Source organism: Geotrypetes seraphini, chromosome 15 (assembly GCF_902459505.1).
Source record: "Geotrypetes seraphini chromosome 15, aGeoSer1.1, whole genome shotgun sequence".
Classification (NCBI taxonomy): Eukaryota; Metazoa; Chordata; class Amphibia; order Gymnophiona; family Dermophiidae; genus Geotrypetes; species Geotrypetes seraphini.
The window spans coordinates 21,023,308-21,041,114 of record NC_047098.1 but is presented as its reverse complement, the minus strand read 5'-3'; the positions used below and the strand labels follow the sequence as shown (position 1 = coordinate 21,041,114).

General features: G+C 45.9%; 1 protein-coding gene across 1 annotated transcript; it reads right to left on the bottom strand.

The window, feature by feature from the left end:
• Positions 1 to 6,668: 6,668 nt before the first annotated feature.
• Positions 6,669 to 17,355, bottom strand: ANKRD65 (ankyrin repeat domain 65). Its single transcript, XM_033922009.1, has 4 exons — positions 17,162 to 17,355; positions 16,569 to 16,777; positions 10,146 to 10,698; positions 6,669 to 8,539 (listed from the first exon to the last, which is right to left on the bottom strand). The coding sequence occupies exons 1-4, from the start codon at positions 17,162 to 17,164 to the stop codon at positions 8,222 to 8,224; spliced, it is 1,083 nt and encodes a 360-aa protein (XP_033777900.1). The 5' UTR covers positions 17,165 to 17,355; the 3' UTR covers positions 6,669 to 8,221.
• Positions 17,356 to 17,807: the final 452 nt, after the last annotated feature.

The following is a 17,807-nucleotide window of genomic DNA, read 5'->3' as shown; positions in this document are numbered from 1 at the left end:
AGCCCCTTCGGAGGATGGGTTATAAAACTAACTAAATAAATAAATAAATTGTAGGACAGTCATTTATCACATAGGCAACAGAGAGAGCAGCTGTGCATCCACTGGGCTCACACCTGAGCCTGGCCGAGCAAGTACACTTGATGTGGTTTAAAAGATCCAGCATAAGGTGGCCTCGATTATGTGCTTTCCTGAAAAATCAGCTTCATACTGACACAAAAACTGGACGTGAGAATACATCTGAGAGGCAAAAGACCTGGGGAAGGCTTCAAACAAACATTTGCTAGGGTACAGAGCGACCTGGTACAAATCATCAGTTGATTACCATATGTTCTGGTTTGACATAGTTGGCACTGAATTGCAGAACAGAGAGGCCTTAAGAAATTCAGTAATTAAAGTGGGTGGTTGGCAAATCCTCCACAAATGGGCGCATCCTGCCTTACCATGACACTTCAGGAGTGATTCAGTTCCTCCTTCAGGCAACAGACAGGATTTATTTCTGAATGATCTCCAGGAGACACTTGAGTCAATTATCACGATCAGCAATTGATGCAATAGAAACATAGAAAAAGACGGCAGATAAGGGCCGCGGCCCATCTAGTCTGCCCACCCCAATGACCCTCCCCTATTTATCTCTGTGCAGAGATCCCACGTGACGATCCCATTTCTTCTTAAAATCAGGCACGCTGCTCGCCTCGATCACCTGAAGTGGAAGTCCATTCCAGCGATCAACCACTCTTTCGGTGAAAAAGTATTTCCTGGTGTCACCGTGCAATTTCCCGCCCCTGATTTTCCATGTATGTCCTCTTGTCGCCGTCGGACCTTTGAAAAAGAAGATATCTTCTTCTACCTCGATACGGCCCGTGAGGTACTTGAACGTCTCGATCATGTCTCCCCTCTCTCTGCGTTCCTCGAGTGAGTATAGCCGTAACTTATAGTGCTCACTGATTAAAGTTGCAGCTGAAGATGGGGGATCTGTGAATCGGGAACCTTCCTCATCGTTCACTTGTCTGGTCTGTTCCCTCCTCCTACTCAGGCCCATTGGGGAAGTTCCTGCTTTTGGCTGTTCCTCCACATTAGAGCCTTCCTGCTCGAATTAATTAATTAATAGTGAAATTAAGGTAGATATGTTGCTCCATTGGACCGGAGTGAAGCTTGGTCCTAGTACCAGACTGGAATTTATTTCACTTTAATTTATAATTCATTTCATTTTAGTTTGCGGAGTTTGTTTAATTTCTGTTTTCTGTTTAATTTCTTTATTTTAATCTCTTATTTTTTTTTCTGCTTGACATTGTAATTTATATATTTATTATTTTTGATAGTTCTACTTTTTGGGGTGTCTGCCTTCCTTCCTTCACAGAAAGTTTTAATTCCAGTGAAGCAATTTCCTAAGTTAACTGCCGCTTCCACCTGATATTATTATTATTTTTTAAATTTATTTTAAGTTAAGTTAATATGTGATGGTTACCTGCCTGAATCATAGTGGCAATTGAGGGGCAGGGCACTCTAGCTGACTTACAAGAGAAACTGCCCCAGGAGTCTCCTCAAAGATGGCAACCAGCCAGACATAAGGCAGCCAACAAGATCTTCAAGAAATGAGCTAGACCCACCAGCAAGGGTAGGCGGTGGTCTAACTCAGTCTAACAGTGCTTCAGGAGTTTTTCTTGGCTTATTGGCTTGGGTGCAATGACAGATGCCCTACCCTAGTTTTTAACAGTGTGTTCGATAAAGCTGTAGCTGTATTTTTACCATAATATTCTGTAGTGCTGTATGCTTATTGGCAAGATAACCATTATTTGTGAGGGAAAGGGAGGGTGACGGGTAGAAAAAAGACAAAGTTCTGTGGTTGCTGGATATGCAAAGAGCGTTACTTCAATATCTCGAGGTCACTAATGTGTTTTGTCTCTCCAATCATTTGCTCATATTCATCAATCTAAACTGGGCAAGCCAGCTAGATTGATTCACAGGGCCATCGAGTAAGCTTACATTTATCTGCAGGAAACAGCCACCAACATCTATGAGAGTGCACTCGAGAAGCGTTGCTTCCTCATGGGCAGAAGCCTGGGTGATTTTACCGGATGAGATCTGTAAGATGGCTACCTGGTCCATTCTTCATACTTATACAAAGTTTTATAGATTGGATGTGGTGGCGAGAACAGATGCGGCCTTTGGGTCCTTGGAGTTGAGGGCAGGCTATGAGGAAAGGCTAAAGCAGCTAGGGTGCTTCAGCTTGGAGAAGAGACGGTTCAGGTGTGATATGATAGAGGTCTAAAAAATACAGAGTGGAGTGGAAAGGATAGATGTGAAATGCTTATTCAATCTTTCCGAAAATTACTAGGACTAGGGGGCATGCGAAGAAGCTACTAAGTAGTAAATTTAAAACAAACCAGAGAAAATATTTCTTCACACAATGTGTAATTAAACTATGGAATTTGTTGCCAGAGAATGTGGTGAAATCGGTTAGCTTAGCAGGCAAATCTCTCTCATGCATATTCATTGTGGATATCCTGAAAACCTGGCCTGCCAGTAGATCTTGAGGACCGGAATTGGGCAACCCTGGCTTAGATCATTTCCTAAAAGAGAAGTCCATAGGCTATTATTGAGATGGCTTGGGGAAATCCACTGCTTATTCCTAGGATAAGCAACATAAAATCTGTTTTAATACTTGGGATTTAGCTAGGTACTTGGGACCTGGGTTGGCCACTGTTAGAAACAGGATACTGGACTAGAAGGACCTTTGGTCTGTCCCAGTATGGCAAGTCTTATGTTCTTATTTTAGTGAGAAAAACATCCAAGTGCTGACTTATTTGGGTTTTTGGATGTTTTGCAGTTTGAAAAATGCCCCTAATAGTAAATTTTTAATAAATTATAAACTACTAGTCTTTAAGCCTGTTACATTAACGGGTGCTAGAAAGCAGCCCCCTTTCCCTCTCCCCCTCCAGTTCCTTCCCTCCCAAGCAAAGCTGTCTGCCTCCCAGCATACCCCTCCCCCCCCCAAAGCCGACCCCTTTCCCTCTACCCCTCCAATTCCTCCCTGACTGTCTCTCCGTGGCCCCCCATTTTGTCTCCCCCCCCAAGCAAAGCTATCTACCTCCCAGCACACCCCTCCCCCAAAGCAGACCCCTTTCCCTCTGCCCCTCCAGTTCCTCCCTGACTGTGTCTCCTTGGCCCCCTTCTGTCTCCCCTCCAAGCAAAGCTGTCTGCCTCCAAGCACACCCCTCCCCCAAAGCAGGCTCCTTTCCCTCTCCCGCTCCAGTTCCTCCCTGTTTCTCTGTGGCCCCCCTTCTGTCTCCCCCCCCCAAGCAAAGCTGTCTGCCTCCAAGCACAGCCCTTCCCCAAAGCAGGCCCCTTTCCCTCTCCAGCTCCAGTTCCTCCCTGGCTCTCCGTGGCCCCCCTTCTGTCTCCCCCCCCAAGCAAAGCTGTGTGCCTCCAAGCACACCCCTCCCCCAAAGCAGGCCCCTTTCCCTCTCCCGCTCCAGTTCCTCCCTGTTTCTTCGTGGCCCACCCAATTTTCTCTTCTCGCGGTCTGGCCAGCTCCCCTAGTTCCTTGCCGCCGCCGCCACCCCCTTCCCTTCCCGCGGTCGACAAACCTCTTGGCTCCAGCAGCGGCCGCAGCACTGTAAACACGCTGCTTCGCGGCCTCTACTGCCTTAATTTGCTCTTCCGTGTCCCTGATGACGTCATCAGAGAAACGGAAGAGCAAATCAAGGCAGTAGAGGCGGCGAAGCAGCATGTTTACAGTGCTGCGGCCGCTGCTGGAGCCAAGAGGTTTGTCGACCGCGGGAAAGGAAGGGAAGAGGGTGGCGGTGGCGGCAAGGGACTATGGTAGCCGGCCAGACCGCGAGAAGAGAAAATCGGGTGGGAGGCTCAATGGGGATTGGGGGGGAGGGGCGAAGACGAACTGAGCCCTTGCTTTCTCCCTAGCTCCCAGTGCCCTACCGGTCTGTACACCGCGATCTGGAGAGCAGGGAGTCCAACGGTTGCGGCTGGCAAGCAATGCGGCTGGGAAGCAGTAAGGCTGGGGACTCGCGCATGCGCACGTCTGCAAAACCACGGACATACATCTCACAGATCAGGGATTTCAGATCATGCAGATCTGAGTGCGCATACGCGTCTAGCGTTTTATTATATTAGAAAATTGGTAATTACTAAGCTGTGACAAAAATGTAGTATTATATTACAGCAAAATTTAAAGTATAAATTACTCACCAGTAGTAGTGCAGGTTAGTGACCAGCACAGTAATTTGAATTTGGTATTGCTGCAGCCAGGAACATAAAGTGCTCCTTTTGCTAAGCTGCATTAGGGCATTAATGTGCGGAATAGCGCACGCTACAATGCCGCAGGCGCTAGATGCTAACGTCAGCATTGAGCTGGCATTAGTTCTAGCCACGTAGCGCGGGTTTAGCGCACACTAAAATCCTGCGTGTGCTAAAAACGCTAGCGCAACCTTAGTAAAAGGAGCCTCAAGTTTATTTATGGCTTGATATACCGTCCATCACATGTATCTGGATGGTTTACAATATTAAAAATTAGAAAAATCTAATAAAATTTAAGATTTAGTTAAAATAAAAGGGGGGTAAAACTAGGACTAAGACAGATTAAGACTTAGAAACAAAAAGTGCTAGGGGGATAGGGAAGTTTTAATTACAATCTATTTATATATATAAAATCGGAGGTATGTATGTGTGTATGTATGTGTGTGTGTATGTATGTGCCGCGATCACGCAAAAATGGCTTGACCGATTTGAACGAAACTTGGTATGCAGATCCCTCACTACCTGGGGTGATATGTTCTGGGGGTCTCGCGGCCCACCTGCACACGTGGGCGGAGCTACAAACAGAAAATCATATTTCACCCATTCATGTCAATGGAAAATATGTAAAAAGCTGCCATTCTCACAGTTATTCAAAAACGGCTTGACCGATTTGAACGAAACTTGGTATGCAGATCCCTCACTACCTGGGGTGATATGTTCTGGGGGTCTCGCGGCCCACCTGCACACGTGGGCGGAGCTACAAACAGAAAATCAGATTTCATCCATTCATGTCAATGGAAAAAATGTAAAAAGCTGCCATTCTCACTGTAATTCAAAAACGGCTTGACCGATTTGAACGAAACTTGGTATGCAGATCCCTCACTACCTGGGGTGATATGTTCTGGGGGTCTCGCGGCCCACAACTCTATGTTGCTTGCTCAAGGGTGGGTTCACCCAAGAATTTATATGTTCTTGCTCCAGGAGGTGAAACTAAAATTGTTGTTTATAATCACGTTTTGCGTTAGTTGTATTGTATTCATTTTGTCAAATATTTCACATTATAATTTGAATATTGTACTTTTTATTAAGCTATAAAAATATAATTTCATTCACCACTATAAAGTATCTTTGTTTGAATCCATTTACAGTGTTATTGCTATAATTAAATACCCGTGCAACGCCGGGGCATCAGCTATTATGTAAATAAAAAGGAGGGGTAGAGGGATAAGAAGTAACAAGAGGGAGACGGGGATGTCGCTTCTTAAAAGCATTTTTTTCCCCTTATTAATAGGCCTCTTTAAAAAGAAATGTTTTAAGATTTGTTTTAAATTTATTTAGGGAATTTTCACTGCGGTGATAAAGTGGCATTGCATTCCAGAGTGATGGTGCGACTACAGAAAAAATGGAATTTCTAGTATACAGTAGTATAGATCCTTGATTGAGAGTACTGTAGGTAAGTTCTGATTCGTAGATCTAAGGGCCCTAGGAGGGGTATGTGGAATGAGATATTTGTCTAAGAAAGCAGGGAAGTGAGAGGTCTTAATTTTAAAGGTTAGAAGAAGGATTTTATATGTTGGTCTGTGAGAGACTGGTAGCTAGTGTAACTCTTGAAGAAGCGGGGTAACATGATCATATTTGATGGCCTTATAGATAAGTTTGATCGCAGTATTTTGGATTAGTTGTAATCTATGGGTTTCTTTTTGAGTTATGCCATGGTAAAGAGAGTTACAATAGTCTATGTGTGAGATGATTAATGAGTGTATTAAAATTTGGATCGAAGTGGGTTCTAGAACAGAGGTTGCAATCTACGGTTAGCCAAATCTCTGTTAAAGGATTTGCAGATTCTCTCTCCCCCCCCCCACACACACTCTCTTCATGGGTGCAGCATCACTCCTTTCTCTCTCTCACTCTTCTCATTTCTGTAAACCAGTGCGCGGCAAACGTTTTGAAGCTGTGGCACACTAAACTTGGGGCCCTGGCTGGAGGGCATCCAGAAATGCACGAATGTCGATGTGATGACATCACACGCATGCACGCCGCGGCTCTGAGCCCCTTATTACTGCCATGGGGGGGGGGTGCAGAGAGGAGAGGCATTGACACCAGCTGAATAAAGGATGTGCCTCTCCGCAAGAGGCACGTCCTGTAAGCAGTCAGCCGGTGATTTTCCTCCTCGCCGGCATCTCACGGCAGACAGTTTGTGATATACTGCTGTAAACTGTGAGAATTGCCAGTAGCAGCAGCAGCCTGAAGATAGGCTGCCTCTGCCCAGGCCCTCGGTCTTCCCACAGGAAATTACATCACAGGAGGCAGGACACGGCAGAGGGAAGACCTAGGGATTGGGTGAAGGCAGCCTCTTTTCAAAGCACCCACTTAGCAGTAATCTTGAGGTAATACTGCCAAGAGGTTAGGCCACTATTTAGGCTACTCTGAGACTAGTGTTAGGGAGCTGGCGCTATTTTGATTCCAGGTGTCATCTAGCCCTCTACTAGCCGCCAAGAACACCCCCCCCCCCAGTATGTATTGGGAGGGTGGGGAGAGGATCTTGGAACTAGAGTAGAGAGGCGATTGGAGGATATATGGTGATGGTGAGGGATTGGAGAGTGGTAGTTGGGGTTTTTTTTTCTTTATTAACTACTGACCCTTTCAAAGTTCGGATGCTCAACTTTCTGCCCACTGTCTTTGCATTGCTGTGGCCAGGAGCTTCTGGAACCCAAATGTCAATGTACCGCAGCAGTCATTGTACTGCTGGTAAAGTGATTCATATGGTAAATACTGCTGCAGTAAAACTGCCCCCCTTATTATAGCTTAGTAACAACCTCTATTACTCCCCCCCCCCCTCCCTTACTCTGAGCGTCGGAGCATTTAGCACAGCGGGCCTTGGTAGAAACCTCTACTGCAGCTTAATAAAAGGGTGGGGTGGGGGAGATTCCTCAATTTTTCTGAAATGTCATTTTCAATCATTCTTAAGAGGGAATTTGTACATAAAAAAGAGAACACTCCTTTATTTCTGTAGCAAAACTAATAGCGAATATGATAATATAATCTAATCATATATACCAAAATCAGTGAACCATTTGTCTTTCATCGTTGAATTCTAATTACTAAGAGATAAATCCCTAGTATCTGGATATGCTATCTAATACAGTTGTATTGTTTAAACGTGTGCAGATTCTCACTTGCAAAGGGGCAGGGACTGCACCTTGCAATTAACATATGATACTTACTGCAGGTAAATTGTTATCATGGCAGATAATGCACATCACTTACTGCCAAATAGGTACAACCATGTTAACTGCAATGCAGTTAAAAAAGAGACAATGTACTTGCCATGTATTACTAACTGCATGGGAAGATGCTGGATATGCCCTCAACAGTTACGAGAGGCTTTGCCATTTACAAGCACTACTTTTTGCAGCCAACGCTCAGAATGTGACTGTTGGGCAGACTGGATGGACCACACAGATATCTGCCAGCATTTACTATGTTTTTTCTAAGGTGCACTAACGGATTTAGTGCACCTTAACACTTAGCACATGCCAACTGCTCAGAAGCCCATTATATGCCCGTGGGCTTCTTAGCATTTAGTACGCGCTAAACCCATTAGCACACCTTGGTAAAAGGACCCCAGCAATTGCTAATTTTACTGCCTTACAGTAAAAGGGCTCCTTAATCTGCTCCGAGAGGCATTGTTCATTATCACGGATTACAGAAGAGCACATGTTAGTGGGGTAAACTAACATTTAGAGAGCTCTAATTTTGGCATGATCACCTCTCAATATCCGCACTGTAGCTTAGGTGTTCCTACAGTTCTGTCAGCACACCATGCTCTGGTAGGGAGTTTAGATTTTTACAGTAATAGAATCCAGTTTGTGGCATGCAATGAACTCTTCCTTTCTTTAACTGTCGCTCTGGAGGCTAATTCTTTGACTATTTCGCAGTCATACAGGCATTCAGGGCGGGCTGCTCCCTATTGCAGTAATGACTCAAAATGGACGTGACCCTCTTCCATAGCCAGCTGAAGGGGAGCTTTTTTTAACCACTCCAAGGTTTCAATGTTGGCCCCATGGTCTAGGAGATAATTTGTGACATCCTCATGCCCATTTCTCATGGCTCTGTGAAGTGCAGTCAGGTTGGTATCATCTACGGAGTCAACACAGACCCCTGCCTCCACCAGTGCTTGCACTATTGTCACGTGACCAGCTGCTGCTGCTCGATGCAGGGCAGTACAGCTGTGGTTATCTGCTAGAGATACATCAGCCTTCATGTGCAGCAGCATTCGGGCAATCTGTGAAAAGGAAAGAAGAAAATAATAACTTGTACTTGCAGAGAAATATAGAATATAGACACTGCAAACTTTTTTGCAGCTGCTGCACACTAAACTCGGGCCACGGCTGGAAGGTATTTGGAAATGCACGGATGTCGACGTGATGATGTCATGCGCATAGGCCCTCCAGATGGGGCCCCGAGCCTGCAATTATTACACCGGTGGGGGGAGGGGGTGCTGCAAGAGGTAGAGGCGCTGGCTGCCTGCCTACAGGACGTGCCTCTCGCTGCGAGAAGTACATCCTGTAAGCAGTCAGCCGGCGCCTCTCCTCACTGGTGTCTCGCGGCACACAGTTTGCGATACACTGACTTAGTCCTTGGGTGGGCATTCTCGGTCCTTTAGGGCCATAACCTAGTTGGGTTTTCAGGATTTCCCCAAACAATACACATGCGATCTGTTTGCATGCCCTCTCTCCGTTCTATGCAAATAGATCTCATGCATATTTATTGTGGAGATCCTGAAAGCCTGACTGATTTGCAGCCCTCTAGGACGCCTAAAGTTAAGTGCTTAGATCTACATGCCTAGTCTATCTAGGTGCCTAACTTACCGCCTCCCCCTTTTACAAAACTATAATAGTGGGCTTTAGTGCAGGCTGGTGCGTTGAATGCTCTGTGCTGCTCCCAACGGAGCGTCGGGAGCACTGCAGAGCATTCAGCGTGCCAGCCTGCGCCACAAACCACTATTATGGTTTTGTAAAAGGGGGTGTTAATTATTTAAAAAGCGTAAACAGCACCAGTAAAAAGCTTAATTGGCTTAAATTAAAATTAGTTGCTTTCTAGGCACCTAACTCAGCAGGCGCCCACCACATTCAGCTACGCACGGAAACCAAGGCGCCCACCAGAAAGTGGGTGTGGTTAAGGGCAGATCGTGGGGATGTTCTATATGTAGACACCTAAAGTGGACATAGGCACTGGTATTTAGGCCAAGAAAACCATGGCGCCTAAGGTTTTGATGCCTACCGGCGCCTAAATCCAATTTGGGTACCGCTAGGCGTGATTCTATAAATTGCACCTAACTCATGATTGACATACGGCATGTGGTGCATTCCTCGGTACCAATGTTTTAGGCTCTGTTTATAGAATCAGAGCCTAAAAGATTTACGCACGGATCTTTAAAGAATGGCACTTAGCAAGATGTGCGCGCAAATCCTAACTGGAGCCAATTAACTGCAGTAATGGCTAGTTATCAGCGCATTACTCAAAACAACTTAGGCGCACAGTTTAGGGCACCTGGGGGGGGCTTACGTGCAGGAAAGGTTTGTCACATTACTTCCTATGTGCACGGAACTGAAAATGGGACACACAAGGGAGGAAGAACGTCTATATATGTTGCCTTACAAGAAGGGTGTCAAAGTCCTTCCTCGAGGGCCGCAATCTAGTTGGGTTTTCAGGATTTCCCCAATGAATATACATGAGATCTATTTGCATGCACTGCTTTTATTGTATGCTAATAGATCTTATACATATTCATTGGGGAAATCCTGAAAATCCAACTGGATTGCAGCCCTCGAGGAGGGACTTTGACACCCCTGCCGTACAACATTCAGAACCATGTGCACGCGCCGCACCTCTTCATTTCCGGCGCTAGCTGCAATTGCAAGCGCGGTTCTTCCAATTCCATCTTTCCTGTTTATACAGGCCCCTTTTGCGAGTAAGAACTGGGCCACTTCTGTCTTTCCGATCTCTGCCGCCACGTGTAGTGAAGTCATGTTCCCACCACAGCCGAGATCAGGGCACACACCCTGGTGAATCAGCAGGTCCATAACATGGAGCTGGTTGCTGATGGTGGCCCAGTGCAGAGGGCTCCACCCATTATTGTCACAGCAGGTGTCCAACCCTGCACCCCACTTCATCAAGATCTGTACGCTCAGTATGTGTCCATTGGTGGCAGCGTAGTGAAGAGGGCTAAGTCCTTCCTTAGTGACAGCTGTCGCCAGGGCCCCTCGATGCAGGAGAAACTCAACTACTTGGGTGTGTCCGCTCCAGGCTGCTCGATGAAGAGGTGTGCAGCTGTACTTATCCAATATGTTCACCGGTGCCCCACGTTGAACCAGAAGCTTAACCAGTGCAATGTGACCTCTGAATGCAGCCCAGTGGAGAGGGGTCCACTCGTTGGCATCCCTGAAAATTTAGTGTCAGAAACACGGAGAGAAAAGCATGATTATATGTTACAAAGTCTTGATTTTTCAGACAGCAAACAAAAGTGTGTGCACCAAACAAGGGTGTCAGGTCAAAATCGCGCCTGGACAAAGGCGCGAGCAGACAATTGAGCGCACCACGGAGGCGAGCGCCGAAGAAAATTACTGTTTTTAGGGCTCCGACGGGGGGGGAGGGCATGGCGGGGAACCCCCCACACACTTTACTTAATACAGATCACGTCGCGTTGTGGGGGGGTTTGGGGGGTTGTAACCCCCCACATTTTACTGAAAACTTCACTTTTTCCCTGTTTTTAGGGAAAAAGTTAAGTTTACAGTAAAATGTGGGGGGTTACAACCCTCCAAACCCCCCACAACACCGGCGCGATTTGTATTAAGTAAACTAGGGGTGCTCCCCAACAAAACCCCCCGTCGGAGCCCCTAAAAACAGTAATTTTCTTCGGCGCGCGCCTCCGTCTTGCGCTCAGTTGTCGGCACGCGCCTTTGTCTTCCGCGTTGTTGTCTATGAACCCGAAACAACTGAGGCTGAGCTAAGAGTCAAGTTCAGTTTAGGTAAATTTTTTTACGTTTACAAATCTTGTGTTTAATGACCTTTTCGTTTAAAGAGGCCTTCAATATTGACTTAGGTGCTGACAGTACAGTGCTCTAATGCAGTGGCAAAATAAGGGGGAGGGGCCGGAAGGGTGGCCTGACCTGGGCGCCATCATGATGGGGGCACTGGCATCTCTCTGTCCCCCATGCCACACTCGTGACCTCCCTTCCCCCACCCCCATACCTATTTAAATCTTCACCAGCACGAGCAAATTCTCCAGCCTGCTGCTCGCACCAGCCTGACTCCCCTGTGAAATCACTTCCGGGTCATAGGGCCAGGAAGTGACGTCAGAGGGTAAGCCAACTCATGTTTCGTGTCTTTTATGTTTATTAAAATTTGATGCAAACGCTTGTAATATTAATTTCAAAGTGAATTACATATATTAAAATCAGGGTAACAAAAACACATAATTATATGTACAAGGACAAATTCTGCGGACCGACTTACAGAAACAAGAGAAAAGAGGGTAGAACTACAAAATTCTAGAGAAAGGCAACACTGAAGGATAACATAGTAGGTTAGGGAAGAAAGAAAAGAGAAGATGCTTGCATGGGCAAAGGTTTAAAGAGGTACAGGGGATGGAGGCAGGGAAAGAGTGTGTATGGACGCGTTAGTGTTTAGCGCGCGCTAAAACCCTTAGTGCACCTTTGTAAAAAGCCTATGTAGGCTAAATAGTCGTATCTGTGCTTATTGGGGTACAGCACAGTACTTAAGGTTGTACTGGCTTGGGTATGGTTCAGGGATGCTAAGAAACCGTGTCCCCAGATTTTGTGACATTAGTAACTAGATAACATTTCTACCTGGTGCCAGTACAAGAGTTCTCCTAGGACAAGCAGGATGAGTCAGCCACATATGGGTGTTGTCCCAACAGCTCCCAATTTGCGGATAAGCTCTCCAATAGCTCAGAGAGATTTTTTTTTCCCTCTCTCTCTGAGCACGTGCAGTGCCCAGGCCCCACTGGGCATGCCCGAGCCCTACCCATTTCCCCCTGCTTCCCCCTAATCCCCAGTCTTTAGTTTCCACCCGTTCCCATCGGTCGGATTTTCTACAGCTCTCCATTACAACTTTTCTACTCATCACCTTGAAGATGCCTGAATCATCTAAAGAAACGACTGGGATGCAGGAAAAGGATGAATACACTGGATCCTCATGAATTGTGCGCCCACTGATTGGATCCGGCGCTTGAGGTTTCCGTGTTGCTTGCATTGTGCGCACATGTCACCATGTGCACGCAAGCTAAGGAAGAGGGCACTGAGAGACTTCATGAAGAGAAGTGAGGCCCGAGAATCTTCCTCCAGCAGCCATCCTCATCGGAATGCAGCAGTGGGGGATCCACAAGCTACAGCGGCAAGGAGCCTCCAGGATGCCCTGGCTCAGCTAATCCCCCCGCCTGCACTCGGCCCGAGAGAGAAATATCTCCCGGAGTCCCTGCATGTTGCCGCTTACAGCCAGCCTCTGCAGGGCAGCCAATAGGAGTCTCACCAGACCGAGAGATCTCTCCAGGAGTCACTGCATGCTGCCGCATAAAGCCAGCCTCTGCGGTCAGCAGATCGGGGTTTTCGCCCTCCAGACTGATAGATCTCCCCCGGAGTTTTTGCATGCTGCCGCGTAAAGCCAGCCTCTGCAATCAGCAGATTGGGGTTTTCGGCTGACTATCCTGTCCACGGAGAACCTACGTTACAGGTAAGTAACTACACTTTCAGGGTGAGGGAGGGTGGGAAAGTGGTTTCTATTACTGATGAGAAATGTTTGATGACTCGCATTTCTTGTATCTTGTTCTGTTGCCAAGGTTGGCTGCAGTACTATGGATATTAGGCATTCTTTTTAATGGTTGTCATTAATAAAACTGTTTGAATTTTTTAAAAAAACAATAACAGAACGACCCCATCTAACAAAAATCATGTATCACAGAGTAGGACTCTTCACCAATCCAGCATAGAAACGCTCAAATGGCACAGTTTTCAACATTTTCCTAAATTGCAAAACACCGAGCATTTGTCTCAATTCCAGTGGCAAAAGGTTCCAGCAAATGGCCCCCCTGAACTGTCAACACAGTCTTCCAGATCCCTGATAGCTTAACCAGACCGAGAGGCGGGACATGAAGACAAAACTCATCCGCCGATCGTAAAACTCGTGTTGGCCGACGAGCATGTAACAACGCCCGCAAAAGGTGCAGGCGCGTCGTCCTGCGGCAATCTGAAAATGATGCAAAGAATTTTGAATTCAATGCGTACGGTAATCGGAAGCCAATGTAACTCCTGCAAAATAGGTGTGATGCCCACCACAATAAGAAAAGGATGCAAATCCACAAAGGCTCCAGGCTGGCAACTTGGCATGATGTGGCAGAAAATCACCACTGATGATATTCAACATTTGCACTTTATACCACTAAATCACACGATTCCACCCCTCCAGTCAATCCCTGATAGATTAAAATCTGACTTTAAACACCTACAGGTCTGCTGAAGATCACACAGTAGGTGGTGGGGTGAGATTATACCCTAAGACTCCAGCCCCCTAATTCTATATTGGGTGCTAAAAGTTAGGCGCCCAGTTATAGAACAGGGTCTGATACATGTGTAACTCAGGGCCGGATTCTCAAAATTTACCATGCCCTTAACGATGGTCGATAAACCAGTTCCAGCTGGTTTACTGCACCAGTATTTTACCAGCCGGTTATCAGAATAGCTCATCGTGGTCTTTTCCAAGCTTCCTAGCAGTCTCCGAGGTTGCTAATATTAAAATGGTAGTAAAATAGGCTCATTAATATATAAATGAGCATTCCGGGTGATTCTCTATCATTGCTGGGTGATTCCCTAACCTAGTTGTGACACATTTTCTTGGAGGCTCTGAGCTGTCAAAGTCTTACTTTCTGGTCAGTGCTCCTGAGTGATGATTGGCTCAGGAACTGACAAGAAAGCAAGGCTTGACAGCTCAGAGACCGTTCCCCCCCCCCCCCCCAATTAATAATAATAATAAAGAGAAAGAAGACCCCCCATTTCCTCCCTTTCATTGATCCCTCCCAGGGCCGTTTGATGCCGTCCACGATGCCGGTATCCCCCGCTCCCCTGACAACCCCCGAACCTTTAAATTGTAGAACAGCAGGAGGGATGCCCACTTCCTCCCCTCGCCTCCCCCCAACCTTTAAGACAAAGGCTGGCGAGTGAGATGCTTAATCCCTCTGGCCGGTAGACCTGCTTCTTCAAAATGGCAGGCCTTCCTGTTCCTGGTGCATCCTGGGATGCACTAAGGAGGGGCCTAAGGCTCTGACTGGAGCTTGAGTCATCAATCCCATTGACTTATGAAGTCATAATACGTGAAACACTATTACATGTTAAACCCCCTATGGATCGTTATAAATGCTGGCATTTCTTAACTATGATGGGAATAGCCATGCAGATGATAACACGCAATTGGAAGAACTATGATCGACTTAACTTTCCTTTCTGGTGGGCGAACTTATGCTCTAGCTACAGAGCCTTACCAAAGGTACCATTCACTTCCCGAAGTCTAAGCATCTTAACACTTCGGGTAGTGAACGGTACCTTTGGAAAAATATGTCTTGAAAGTCTTTTTCTTTAATTTTTGTCTTCACTGATGTAGAGCCCTGATGCAGTGATTTGTTGAGTCATGAAACGTTGGCCATTGTCGACGAAATGAGAATACATGGAGGAGCAAGCGTTACCTAGCTTCTAGTTACCATTGAGTGCGATTATCAGTCATCCATTAGGCACCATTTAGCAGTCTTAAATGCCAGTAGATGTTGAATCCTTAGGCACACTGTCATTTAGGCCGGGGTTTTCTTGACGTAAATGAGTGCGCCTAAGTCAAACTACACTCTAAATCTACCCCCTAACCACGCCTACTTGCTGAGGCACCTCGAAGTGGTAGGCGCCTACTAGCTAATTAATTTTCTTAAATTGTTTTTAATGGTGCACTGATTAAGCCAATTAAGAAAATTAAGTTAAGCATCTAGATCGGCTAGGCATGCTGATCCTAACTTTAGGCATCATTTATAGAATCTGGGCCTTAGTGCGCTATTAACTCGATTACTTTGTTAAAATTTTAACCCTGATTAAATTTTTTAACTCTGATCTAAATTTTCAACTCCCCTCTATGGTCCAGCATTGCTTTCTCTCCCCTTGCCTATCCTGCAGTCCAGCATCTCTTCTCCTACCTCCCTTTACTCTTTAATAGCTCTTCATAGAGTCACCAGAAAAGGCCACAATTCCCACCCGCTATCTGCAGCCGACTCAAAAGCCTTCCCCCCCCTCCCCCAACTGCTTTCAACTCCTAACTCTTCTCACCTTAGGTTCTGCATCCTTAACCCTTTATGTCATGTCTGTCTGTCCATCCAAGTTAGATTGTAAGCTCTTCTGAGCAGGGATCATCTATTAAATGTCAAAAGGTACAGCACTGTGTACATCTTTCAGCGCTATATGTGATAAATCAGGGGTCTCAAAGTCCCTCCTTGAGGGCCGCAATCCAGTCGGGTTTTCAGGATTTCCCCAATGAATATGCATGAGATCTATGTGCATGCGCTGCTTTCAATGCATATTCATTGGGGAAATCCTGAAAACCCGACTGGATTGCGGCCCTCAAGGAGGGACTTTGAGATCCCTGTGATAAATAGTAGTAGTAGATGAAGTGTTCTGCCCCTCCCTGCCACAACTTCCTATTTTGCCTTCGCATCACGATCAGTCGTGTGATTAAAATTTTTAATCACAGAATTAATTGTGATTAAAATTTTTAATCATTGCCCACCCCTAAATGGAATAGAATTACCGTAAGTATCTGGGTTTATGCAACCAGCTATCTCATATGCAATTAAAATGTGATTTTCAGACTTAAGCACATAAGCATCACCACATAAAGATAGGATCTACTTTCATGCAGTTTGATTTGACTACATAAGTGGTTAAATGCTAAATATCGCCCTTAACCACATCATTGCCAACTCTGCCCCTAGTATACCCACAAAATATCTGGCTATTATCGCTAACAGTTAAGTGCCACTGAATTTCATCAGATAGGCTCACACAAGCAATTTAACTAGCCAGCTAAATTGTTTTGATGTTGACCCAATTTATTGCATAAAATTATCCAAGATCAACAGGTCTTTCCTCAAAACTATAAAGTGATTAAAGCCAAGGAGCAAATAAAAGTGAAACAGAAGAAGCTGGTTGGAAACAGAGCTAAAGAAAGGGCATAGGGTTTGGGGGAGGGGGAAGGAAGGGGCTTGCCTGCTGTCCACGGCTTCCCCTTGCTGCAGCAGCTGTTTCACCAAGCGCACGTCCCCATTCCAGGCAGCCTGGTGGATAGCCATCCAGTCCCAGGGTTCAGCGATCCAGTCCGTCTTTTGTCCAGTGAAGTCCCAGCCTATCTCGTCGCCTAACTCTATCCATAGCCTCGCGTGCTCAGTTTCCGGACTCATTCCTTTCATCTTTTCAAACTGAATGTAGGAAAAGAAACCCCAAATCCTTATTGACTTTTTTTTTTTTTTTTTTTTTTAAACCGTGTTTTGTTTTGTTATTTTCTTTTATAATAAATACATGTCTTGCATGCGTGTTGTGTCTTGTTTTTTTTAGACAGCCACATCCATTTGTGTGTTATTTGTCCAGGGCTGTGTACATTTAAAGAAATAAGTGCTAGTGATACAGTGCGGTTGCTCTGTTAGTCCACCTTAGAAATAAATAAAGCAAAAAGTAGAGGCACTCATCTGTGATCTCTTGGTGTGATAATAAGCAGCGCAGGACGTTTCTCGTCGGAAATCCTGCACACCTCGACCTGACAGACTGACACTTTTTTAGGGCAAATAAAGACGTTATTACCATACCATATCCTTCAGGCCGGTGAGCTTGCCCTTCTGTAATATTAACTGCTGGAGAGGAATTAAACAATAGGCGTTTGTGCAATAACACTGGCAAGCACGGGCATGTCCAGTTTTGGTTAACAGATAACTAGTGCAGGAGTGGACTTCAGTCCGGGCTCGGCGCTTTGGTGCTACGCAAATTACACGCACATTAGCCGTCTATTTCAAGCCCCCCCCCCCTAAGACGCACCTAGTGATACGGAGAGAGGTATTTTACGTGATCCTCGGGTTTTCTTTCACCATCGGACAGAATCAAATTGAAAAATACAACTACGAAAATCGGCGAATCCAGTTTGTAAGTTGTAATGTATTATTAGGGGAGGAGAAGCCCGCCACACTTAGGCGCCCGGGGGTTGTTTTGCTGCGGCTTCTGTTTGTGTCATTCGGCGGGTAATTTGATATTTTAATTGGCAGGGGGAGGGGAAGGAGGTGTTGCAGGAACTGATTTTATACCTGACGTTGGGCGATGGGAAGGATTGATCTTTTTTTCCCCCTGGCAATAGTCTTTATAGCGGTGTTGTCGAGTTGGTAGGGCGTTAAAGTCCACCCTTCCCCCGGGTTTTCAGTCTCCGCCTAAAGGCTTTAAATGGTCAACAGCCATTCAACGAAT